This window comes from Ochotona curzoniae, unplaced genomic scaffold (assembly GCF_017591425.1).
Source record: "Ochotona curzoniae isolate NIBS_2020 unplaced genomic scaffold, NIBS_Ocur_1.0 contig_3520, whole genome shotgun sequence".
Lineage (NCBI taxonomy): Eukaryota > Metazoa > Chordata > Mammalia > Lagomorpha > Ochotonidae > Ochotona > Ochotona curzoniae.
The window spans coordinates 18,342,185-18,354,467 of NW_024465894.1; the positions used below are offsets into that span (position 1 = coordinate 18,342,185).

The window sequence follows — 12,283 nt, forward strand, 5'->3', positions numbered from 1 at the left end:
AGTAAAACAGGAGTGCTAGTCACTTAGCAGGGTCCTGATATAGGCACCGACTCCTGCTCTGGGGGATGTTCTCAGCTTCACCTGACCTTCTGCTCACATGTCCAGAGGACAGACTTCCTGCAGAACTGTGCACAGTGACACAAGTCACTAACTGTAGGATAGATCATGAAGTACAAAAATGACTTGCCCAACTTTTGTGTCATTTTGTTCAATCCATGCACTGTCTTTACACCTTAATCTGATTTGGATAGTAATTGCTTTCTAGTAAATGACCTCTGAAATCCTCTCCACCTTTCCACCTCCAGCTTCCTGGGATTAGGAGGAGGGGGTCCCTATTGTGTGTTATACAAAATATTAAACTATTTAATTCATTATCTCAATTAAATTTTTAGGATTTAATACTAATTTTGATGTGCAGCAATTAAATAGTCTGCTAAAGAAAAAGGTATCTTAGCTGCAATGAGTTAAAATCTACCTGTGCTGATGAATTACAATTTGTATGTGTGTATTTCTTTAACAGCTGAAAACTGTTCAGGATATTGTACCTGTAGTCATTGCTTGGAGCAACCAGGCTGTGGCTGGTGTACTGATCCCAGCAATACTGGCAAAGGGAAATGCATAGAAGGCTCTTACAAAGGACCCGTGAAGATGCCTTCCCAGGCCCCTACGGGGAACTTCTATCCACAGCCCCTGCTCAACTCCAGTATGTGTCTGGAAGACAGCAGATACAACTGGTCTTTCATTCACTGTCCAGGTAAGAGATCTGAGATCTGGTGTATCCAGTCCAAGTGTTCTGCTACCTATTGCTGAAGCATAAAACCTTGAAAGTGGCATTGCCTATATGGATTTCTTATAATAAAAGTAATAGAAATTATAGATAATTTTAGGAGAAATCTTTCATGTAAAAAATATTTTAATGTCAATTAGTGAAAGTATAGAAAACCTAGAGTGAGCTAGTTTACTGTAAAATATATGCCCATTATAAGAAATTAAATATTACAGATATAGTAGAAGACTGCAAAAATTTTATGGAGAATGTACACTATGAAAAAAAATCCATACATGCATTTCAATCATGTTCCCACCAAGATATTTATTTGTTTCATTTTCAACTAAGTTTTAAGAGTATCCTCATATATAAAATGAAAATGGAAATTTTTTTCATTTCCAGTTCTCACAGAGGTAAAGATAGCTCTACACATGCTAATCTGTGTTTTAAAATAAGCAGTAATATGCTCTGTGTGCATGTTACTGTAAACTGCTCTGCAGTTTGTCTTTTACTTAAAATGCATCATTACCTTTGTTAGAAAAAAATTAAAAGTAATATCTGTCAATTTAGAAATTCCTCTTCACGGACATAGGAAAGAAAGAAAATAATTTTATTATTAGATAAATGTTAAACCAGACCCTGATGCACTAATGAGTTTTCAAAGTCAGAGTTAACTAGCAATCTATTTTATACATTTTGTCAAGATAAACAATAGCTTGTCCTCATGTGCAAGGATTTAATGAGACCATTTGCAATACATTCTTTCATGGTTCATGGTTCATCTTAAGTTGAGCTGATAGTTAGGCTGGCTATCTCTATTTATCCAAAAGAAAATAAAACTGTTATCTTTGTACCAAGCAGATGAGGCTGCAACTTGATATAATATTCCTAAGCTAGTTTCCCTAAGTGACAGGGACAGGGTACTCTGTCTCCCTTGATGTTTATATTTCCAAGAGGTGGCTTCTAGGCCCTTAGGAAAAACTATCCTGGATTATAAGAATAACAAGGCTTACTTAAACTTTTCAATATGATTTGCTTACACACTTGCTTATAATTGCAAGTCGTCTTACGAAAATGCTCAAAATAAATGGGGAGGGAAAGGATCTCTTTTTTTTGTCAGGAGGAAAATTTCAGTTCTCTTCCTCTCCCTTTAAGTCAAGGCAAGAAGTAGATCACTAGCTGGCCCAAACCTGGGTCTGGACCTGGACCTGCTGGGTGAACAAAGTGAGATGAGGCAATTGTTCCAGACAAGGGACTATGAAAGATTGGTGTTTGATTCAGACTTGAAGTAATGGCTGAGGAATATGCCTGAGTGCTTCGAGAAAGAATAGTTGAGAAGGCTGGACAGATACAAGACTCTCAAAGGTTCACTGGACAGGAATTTCTGCAAGAGCTTGTCAGACAGTAGCATTCACAGGCTCTTTGTGAGGTCCTCTGTCCACAAAGGTAAAAGGCACGAGACAGACTGAGGGAAATTACATGCTGTGATAGAACAGCAGTTGTTACCAGAGCTTGTAAACCCCCACTTTCCAACAGGTTGGGGGAAAGGCTGAATGTTAGTTCAGCAAATGATATAAAGAAATGATATAAAATGAGCAAATGACATAAAGAAACTGTACTCAGAGAAGCAAATAGAATGACAACTTACAGTGTGAAAGAAGATACTTATAAATCATTTATCTGGTAAGAGTTTAATATCCAATGACAGCCAGCTTATCTAAGCCAGCAGGGAACTTCAGCTACCTCATTAGATGATGGAAAACAGAGGAGGTTAGACAATTCTGGCCAAGCTTTGCAACGTGTTTCTGGGACTGTGGATGCACTAAGGTGAAGTTTGTCAACCGGTAGACCTTGGGAAGATTTTCCAACCCTGGAGCAACAAAACCAACAATGTCTCAGGTTTATCAAGACCACTGAAGTAACACCCTCAAATTGCTCTTGGCCACATCAGGTTCTCTGGGATGTCATCAAAGGACTGTCCCCCATCCCTGAGTGCTGATATACTTTGACAGCAAGGAATGACCCTCTCCCCTTCCTCCTCTGTGGACACAGAAGGAAAAAAAAAGACAAGCCTGAAACATGTGTTCTACCCACCTTCCTCCATTCCTGGCTCATGGGCATGCATCCCTCTCAACTATGTAAACAGTATCAAAAATAAAATTTAAAATGATCTAATGTCCAGTATGTGTAACTTTAAATTCAATGATAAAAAAGCAAGGCAATTAAGAAATGGATAAAGCTACAGCTGACAGAGTGGCACAGTGTGTTAAAAAATGGATAAAGGGGTTAAATGTACATGTCTACAAACAAGTATAAAATACAGTATTGTGTGTTTGTTACTTTCTGCAGTAAAACAGCAAAAATTTATTTTTTGACGTAACTATGGACTTTGACCTTGTTATGATGTATTTCTTAATTTACTTGATTATTTTTTGTTTGTTTGGCTTTGGATTTTTGTAATCTTATCTTGGAGTACTTTTTTGGTGGGCTAGGTTTGATGAATTTACAGTTAGAGGCAATAAGAAACTTAAAGTTGCTCTTCCAGGTTCTGCCATGGACCATGTCTCCTTGAAATTCTTTTTCTTTCAGCTTGCCAGTGTAATGGCCACAGCAAATGCATCAACCAGAGTATCTGTGAGAAGTGTGAGAACCTGACCACGGGCAAGCACTGTGAGACCTGCATCTCTGGCTTCTATGGCGATCCAACCAATGGTGGAAAATGCCAGCGTAAGTCAGGCAGATGAGGTCGATTTGGAGTTAGATAGCTCAGAGGAAAAGGGCTGCTTTATTTTGGGTACTATAGATCTTATAGAGTCATACTTGCACTGCCAAGTGCCAGAGTAGCCGTTAAAAGGACAGCTGAAAATGTAAGAGTTAAGTATGCAGTCGCATTCAGATGATCAAAGGAAGTTGAGGAACCACCTGCTCCCTCAGTCCCCTGACCCCAGGGAAGGCTGGTTGGGTGTAGATGGACCAGTGCAGAATGAAGCGCTCAAAGGGAGAGAAAAGGGCCAGGAATAGGCAAGTCCCAGGTTCTTAGTGCACAGAAGTGTCATCAAGCCCCAGCCCAACCCGTAACAAGGCCTTGGCAGAGGCACCTGAAGCAGAGCTCAGCCAAGGCCTAGGAAAGAAGGCACTAGGGCTGCACATGTGGGTTTCAAATATTTCTGCACTAGAGTACACATATATACATATATAAATATATACATGTAAATGTAGAATGGCTTTTATTTTAAACGTGTGGCTTAGGTTTACCTCAAATTTTATTGTGGTATTGTTGTTTTTGTTGTCATATCTTGTAACAGTAATATGAATTCACATAATCTCATACAATGTCAGCATCATGTCCATTGAGCAATTCCTTGTTAATTTATAGTTCACAAATTTTGTTTACTTTTATAATTTTTATGCTGCTTTATCTTAAAAATATGTGTCTTAAAAATATGCAGCTCAAAACAATTTTCCAATAGGAATATCATGAGAAACAGCAAATAAACATACTTAAGCCAACATACTAAAAATGATTCAACTTTAAAAATATAACCAAATGTCTAATAGTAGTTTGCACAAAAGCAAGTGACCTTTTGTATTGCTCTTCTGAATAAAGATTCAAGTTTCAAACAAAGGTTTTAAGGATAAATAAATATTTTAAATGACTGCTCCCACCCAAATACTATACTATAAAAAACGGTTTCAATATGTCACTTCCAGAAAAATCTTTAAAACAAAATTTTTGTGTAACATGGGTTTGGTACATCATCAGCATGAAGTGAACTTGAATGATATCTCAAGTCAAATTCAGGCATCATCAACAAGGCAGTCCAAAAGCACTGGTATAATATAAACCCTTCTTTGAGGTAAAGGCAGATGAGTGTCCTCAGGTGCAAGTCTGATCATTCTGTGACCTACATGCTTTGGTCATCTATCTCCTTTATGCTGAATACCATGTAGATTATGATATATACATTGAAGTCAAATATTAAAAGATATATTTCAGTGGGATCCATTTAGTTTAAATACAAATTATACCCATGACACAGCAATCTGACTGCTATTTGATCACTTCATTCAGCTGCTTATAGATTTGATCAAGAATATCCACATTGATATCAGCTTTTGGCAGTGTTCAGTGTTTTCATTTTACTATGACATGTAAGCAGTATATATATTACTGTGTGTTTTTTAAGATTTATTTTTATTGCAAAGTCAGATACACAGAGAGGAGGAGAGACAGAGAGAAAGATTTTCCATCCAGTGATTCATTCCCCAAGTGACTGCAACGGCTGGTGCTGCACTGATCCAAAGCCAGGAGCCTCTTCCAGGTCTCCCACATGGGTGCAGGGTCCTAAAGCTTTGGGTCATCCTCGACTGCAAGCAGGGAATTGGATGGGAAGTGGAGCCACTGGAATTAGAACCGGCGCCCATATGGGATCCCGGTGTGTTCAAGTCGAGGTCTTTAGCTGCTAGGCCACCACTCCAGGCCCATATATTACTGCTTGATAGTACTGGATTGCTGTAAGTGATAACACCCTGGTAGCAGATGTGTCTTTTCTAATCAGGGTGATGATCTCAATGATTAACTATAAACCTGTAAGTCAACTACAGTCTGTAACCTAAAGTCTCAGGTACCTTGGTGTTGTCAGTACATCTCTGCAGACACAGAACTCTGCATAAACATTACTGGTGAAGATTGGAGACAATTAGAACCTGTGGGCCTTTGCCCTCTCTACAGGCCGATCCACAACACATCTGCCTTCTGTTATCTGCCCACGTTTCAAGAGGGTGCACTCAGCTTTGCCTGTGCCCTCTCATCCCCTCTTGGAGCTGCTCTACTTTCTGAACTCAAGGCCCCCATTGCTACTGCTGGGGTGGACAAGTCATGCTTTCCCAGACTAGTGCCATCTAAAGTTTTCTCTTCTATTTGACTTTGGTGTTTGGACATGACATGGCAGTGAGAGGCATTCCTGCTGTCCTTGGAGGGACCTTCATTCTTGTGCAGGATGCTGCTGTTGCTGACCCTGCTCTCTCTTCCTGAAGAATTGCCTTGAGCCTTGCCATCCTTTTTAGCATTACCTTTTTAACACTTTTATCTGAGTCCCTGTGACTAGGACTAGTGCCTGGGGATTGGATTGTATGATTTTCAAAAGTGAATGTACCTCCATCGACTATTACCTTTCCTACCTTTGTTTAGGTATTATCATCTTGGTGAAGTTTTTGTCCATCTCGACTTCAGGATTTTTCTGGACATTCAATATTTTAATTGCTTCCTGCCACAGTTGCCTGTTTTGGATATTCATTCACCTCATTTTGTGCTTCCAGATTTTACCTGTTCTTTACTAACCTCATTTGGCTTTGTGTCCTGACAGATTAACTCTTCCTTTACATCTTGATGGGTTTCTACAGGAGCTGGTGATTTTTTCTTCTTGTTTGCATTTTTCTTGTTCTTTGTCTTTTTCTGTCATGAATCCACCACCTCTTCCTGTTGGTCCTTCTTTTCTTCTTTGGGTTCCTTCACATCCAGGGAGTCAGCTTTACTGTCTACTGGATGATCAGAAATGGTCTGGATCTCTGGTTGTCATCCCATAAATCTGCTTCTCTGTCCTGCACTGCTCTCCCAGAACTCAGCTACTTCCTGCTTCTGTCATCATGACTCACCCTGTCATCACTGTGTTTGGAGGAGGTTCCTGTGGCTCTGTGCTCCCTGACTGTGGCCACACCAGCTTCATGCTCTGTGGGTTCCACTGTGTGCCTCATTATCTGTATAACTTCAGATATTTGCAAAGCAACAGGTTCCTTACGCAGCTTGGAGCTAACCTGATCTGGCTCCTGACTTTGTCTAGCCCAGTGCTGGCTGTTGTGAGCAGTTGAAGAATGAATTAGCATATGGGAACTCATATATATATATATATATATATATACACATATATATACATATATAAATACATATATACATATATACATATATACATACATATATAAAAGACAGAAATGGAAGTTGACATTATTCTTAATATGATGACATCAGTGAACCGATTTTGTTTTCATTACTTCAATTTTAATCTCTGATTGAAAGACCTTGAATTTCTGAGTAGGAAAAATAAAAAAGAAAGGAAGTCTGTACTTCTCAAATTCTGCTTCCAGACTCCTTAACTTAGCCGAGGATTTGATCCCCGATCATGAAAGAGTGGAGCTGTTCAAGCTCTGTGTCCCTTAACCTCTCTGGAATTTTGTTTCTTCCTCTGTGAAATGTGATTGGCAGAGTTGTCACTGAGGTTAAAGCCATCAGAGCTTTCCCTGGCACAGAACCATGCAATTATGGACAATCAACATTACCTTTTGTAGTGCCATTCCCCATTACTCAAATAAAATGTCTGACTTGGATTAAACTGTGTTCAGTAAAAGTGTTTTCCCACTCCTTATAAGTAAACTCTACCTATTAGATGGGGATAAGACAAGTAGCATACTGAGTCCTAACCAAGTGTATTAATAGCGATCATCCACCAGATGAAGTTACCTGTCCCAGGTTTCACATTGGGATGTGGTCAATCTGGAACCACATGTAGTACATGCTATCCAGGATAATCAAATTGTCCTCTGTGATATCGAGTGAGTACAGTTGTTCATGATGTAGAACTTGCTTTATGTTTCATAGACCCAATCCATAATAGGAAGCATAGTTTTAAAAATACTGAATGGCATTAAGTCTTGAATATTTTCCCCTTACAATTGCATAGTCCTTAGCTGAGGATAATAGCCAGGGTTTGTTGGATGCTTACAGCGTTTCAGGTATCATACATATATGACTTCATTTAATCTTCAGAATGACTCTGTGAGATCAGTACTGTTGTTATCTGCATCATATGGACAAGGAAACAAGTAGTGGGCCCAAGGTACAGACAAGCTAAGATTCAACCCCAAACTTCAAGCCTCTCCTTTTCACCAGTAAACCAAACCACACTCCACCCCACCCTAGCACTCCTCGAACCTGGAACATTTCTGCTTCTGAATCAGGCATCCATTCTGTTCTTCCCTGCACTGTTCTTTCAGAGTTCTTTGGAGATGTTTCCCCACCCCCAGCAGGCTTATTTTTATATATATATACCTCTCTCCAGTCTAATAACTTTTATCTATTCACAGAAAAACAGGGTATAAAGTGAAAAATATTGAGCACAAGAAGTCTTAATTTATTCCAACTGGATTGTGGAATTTGTTATAGCTCATACTGGGTGAGAAAGGTAGAGATATGATGAGGTGGTGAGAGGAAGGAGAAAGGAGAGTCATTTTCTGTAAAGCCAATGGGTGGACGAGGCAAAGCTGAGTGCTAATGGGCTTCCTAGGGAACCCCATGCTGGCAGGGGCCCTGGTGGGGCTCAAAACATGGCTGTGATGAGGTCCACTCAGCTCAGGCAGCAGAAGCCAGTTTGTACCCTGATCCAGTACCTGGCTTACTAGAGAGCTGCATTCATGTTTATGGAAGGGAAGAAAAAATCATCAAGTGACAGAGACTATCAGAAAGAGCAGTAGTGATTGCTTCAGTTGGCCCTAGGAATCAGCATTCTTTTTCCTCCAGTCCTTTGACCTTGCTTCCCAGAGTATTGCCCTTAAATTATTAGAGATAAGTTATTAGCTGAAAAATAGTGAATCCTACTCATGTAAATGTCTTAGTTTAGTTTGCTTTTCCTATTAAACCCAATTCAGATGAAATTGCTTTTGTCAATGTCTGTTAAAGCCAAGTGTGGTTTCCATTCTGTTTCTTTCTCCCCAGCATGCAAGTGCAACGGACATGCGTCACTGTGTAACACCAACACGGGCAAGTGCTTCTGTACCACCAAGGGCGTCAAAGGGGATGAGTGCCAGCTGTGAGTAGCGTGCTTCGTTCCCACCAGTGAGGATTGAAGACTGAGGGCTGGGTAGTTGCCAGATGGCTACCCCGGGAGCTATCCTCTCCTCATACCTCGTTCCTGTGGGTGCTTAGGGATCCCCAAGTTGATCCGGTTGAAATTTCACCCTTTCTGCTTAACACAGGTCACCTTCCAACCCCAGAAGATTGTCAGGGTAGCAGTTTTTACTATTGACACAGACATTTTCTGGATGGGTCATTTGAATTTGTTGCTTTGACTTGAAGTTATTCAAGGCTTGACATAGCAGGAGATCGCACTCGTACCCAAAAGCTAATTGAGAGAGATGGTGTCCAGTAACGGTACTTATTTATTTCATGTTTTGTTAGACTAGTACGAGAGATGGTTCTCTTGCCTTTAACACATCCCTCCTGCTCCAGCATTGTCCTTGGTGAAAGGTGTTCAACATCTCCCAGGGGAGGGTTTGAGAATGCAGATGTCAGGCAGACTTGGGGCTCAGACCCAGCCGTGCCTCCACTGAGCAAGATGCTCTTGAGGCAAATAGCTGAACTGCACTCGCTTCACTTTCCTCACAATCTATGAGGGGTAGCAATGCCTGTGTTTGGTGTCTTGGTGAGTTGAAACATGAGATATTAACTGGAAAACTTCATAAAACACTTGTAACCAGTTTTATTCATTCTCTCAGGAGTAGATTTAAGTAGTGGTTCATATTAAAACATTAAACTGAGAGAAGCACATATGGCATTGGTAAATGTTATTTTCCTTAAAGAACAATGGGAAAAAAAAATGTCACCAGTGACTGAGTCATTGGTAGGAGTGTTCAGCAAATAATAGGTTTGTGACGTTTTATAGCTTTCATCAGCATACATGTTTACTAGTCTCATGCTGCCTTACAGCTGATATATGAAGAAAAGTCTAATCAATGATTAAATTTTGGATCCAGGTCCTTTTACACAAAAATGTGATAGAGCAAAAGCAAACCTCTTACCATCAGTTAGGGTACGTCTTAAAGACATGCAGTGACCTCTAGTGAGAGACCTTCCAGTCTTATCTAGAGACTAGCTAGAAGTGGGGACCCTTGTCATCCTAGATGAAAGGACACAGTGTCCCCTCTCCCCTCACCTTTCTCTTCCTCTTCTAGTTCATGGCTGTTGGGCTTGCCTAGACGGTTTTGTGAACTGGGAGACTGGATTTTGCTGATATATACAGATGAACATCTATGAGGAAATTCATGAATCTTTTTGAGTGGAGGTTATTTTTTTCTTCAGACTAGTTCAGGAGTTTTTTTGTTTTGTTTTTGCTTTTGCTTTTGTGTTGTTTGAAGTGATTTGTGATATTTAGTTTTCTCTCACTTCTATTTAAAGAATGGGGTCAGTTTATCCAGAGAGAATAGGAAGGAAGTAAGAAATGAATATTTGAAAAAATGAATTTTTAACTGCATTTTTAGAAGAATATGTAATCCACACAAGAGCAAAAATATATTTTTGGTAAATAGGATTTAGATTTCTTGCATTTGATTTTATGTCATGTGCCTTGGCAGTTGTTGTCAGTTGTAACTTGGTGATATGAACTGCCAGGCAATTAGCATTTAAGAATCCTTATGAACTCTTGTTAGGCCCTCTGATCTGAATAATAGTGAAACATGTAATTATCATGACTAAGAAAGTATTTGTAGTTTATATTAAAATATCTGCTTGATTTTAAAATGAACATTGATTCTGCTTTAAATAGAAAATAATCTTTATTTCTTCCCTGTAGGTGTGAGGTAGAAAACCGATACCAGGGAAACCCCCTTAAGGGAACGTGTTACTGTAAGTGTCTTGGCTTTGCTTGCTTCTAAAAGCACAGTGGTTGAGTGTGACTTCATTGTTTTCATTAATGTGATTTGAAAATGGCCAATTGATATCGGAATCTGTAGGAACCACTCACAGAAGTGTCCCAGACTTGGTGTGCTCGTCTTCTGTGACAGCCACTACATTCACGAACACTGTTTTAAGCTGTGTTAGTTGCAGTCTTGGTTTGTGTTAGTGTGTCCATTGCAGAGGGCAGGATAAAGCACAGAAGTATGTGCCTCTGGCTGTCCTTGTTTGAATTCCCTTGAAATCTTACTTTATTTGCCATTTGTTGGGGTTCATCATATTTTCTATTTCAGGATATAGAAGAAAAGTCGAATTTTTGAAAATTTGTTATTTTTCTCTCTGCAACTGATTTCTGTTAGCTATCTCTTTAAAAATGTATATATAAAGTAAAGTACAAAATTATTATAGCAAGGTGACTAGGTCATTATGGGTAAATGTCTGTCTCCTGTAGGAGGAGCCATATGGTAGGCCAGATTGTGGAGCTAGAGAAGAGGAGTTAATGTTATTAATAATGTAATGTAATTATATGTCACTTGTATTGGATTAGATGGCATCCTCACAAGTCAAGTCTACCTAGAACCTATGAGTATGACTTTATGGGTAAAAAGTTTTGGAGGAAAACTTCTTAGGTAGCTAAAAAGAGTTCTCAAATGTGATACCAAAAGCACAATTCTAAGTGAAAAGTTAATTGATGAGATTTTATCAAAATTTAAAACCTATATTTTGAAAATGAAATTTGGAGTCAGTGTTTGATGCAGCAGATTATGCCACCCTTGTATAATGGCAGCATCCTGTATGAGCATTGGTTTGAGTCACTGCTGCTCCACTTCCAGTCCAGCTCACTGCTAATGGGACTGAGAAGCAGCAACCTGTGGCCCAAATTTTGAGCCCCTGCCATCCATATAGAAGACCTAAATGGAATTTCAGCCTCCTGACGTTAGCCTGGCTCAGCTGTGACCATTTGCTGCCATTTGGAGAGAGAATCAATAAATGGAAAACTCTTTCTCTGTCCATTTCCCTCTGTAACTCTGCCTTTCAAATAACTAAAATAATATTAAAAATAAAAAATTAAATGAAAGATTATAAAAACAAAACCCACAGAATAGACAAAAGAATTATGCATCATATTTGATCAAGACTTTATATATGGAATTTATAAAGAACCTTCATTAAAAAAAATTTCAAGTAAGAACAGGGAAAGATTTGAATAGATATTTCAACAAAGAAGAGGTATGAATGGCCAGTAAACACATTAAAAAATATTTAGCATCATGAGTTATTAGGGATTAGCACATCAAAACTATAGTAATACGGAGCCCTGGAAATGACTAGGATGAAAAGGTAACACCAGAACTTTATAGAAGATAGCTATAATCTCATGTCCATTTATCCTTTCAGTCTTTTCCAATTTGTCTCTTTATACACACACACACACGCACACACACACACACACACACACACACACACAAACACACAGTTGGCCTCACCATACGTATGGTTGGGCCAGGGTAGAGGTTTATTAAAACAAAAAAGACTATTCAACCTCTTCAGGTAGTTATGAATATTAGCCTTTGATATAGCAGAATTGTACAGCTGTACATTTGTTATAGGTTATTTGAAATGTGGAAGCAGAAAGTACATCAGTGAATATTTGTACTTGAGCCTATTAAATTCTGTTTATCTCGTCTAACAAAAAGACACCGCCACGTTTTAGAAAGGGTGCTGAGAACCTGGAACCTTTATTGCATTGCTCATGGAAGTGTGAGATGCTGTCACCCTTTGAAAAACCATTTGCG

At 39.1% G+C, this 12,283-nt stretch overlaps 1 protein-coding gene across 2 annotated transcripts in view; it reads left to right on the top strand.

The window, feature by feature from the left end:
- ATRN (attractin) overlaps positions 1-12,283 on the top strand; it is a 114,153-nt gene that overhangs the window by 71,390 nt on the left and 30,480 nt on the right. For both annotated transcript variants that reach the window (XM_040981760.1, XM_040981759.1), the window contains 4 exons: positions 521-754; positions 3,359-3,496; positions 8,535-8,628; positions 10,387-10,439. In XM_040981760.1, coding sequence (XP_040837694.1) covers positions 521-754; positions 3,359-3,496; positions 8,535-8,628; positions 10,387-10,439 — 519 coding nt within the window. The remainder of the gene's footprint in view (positions 1-520; positions 755-3,358; positions 3,497-8,534; positions 8,629-10,386; positions 10,440-12,283) is intronic.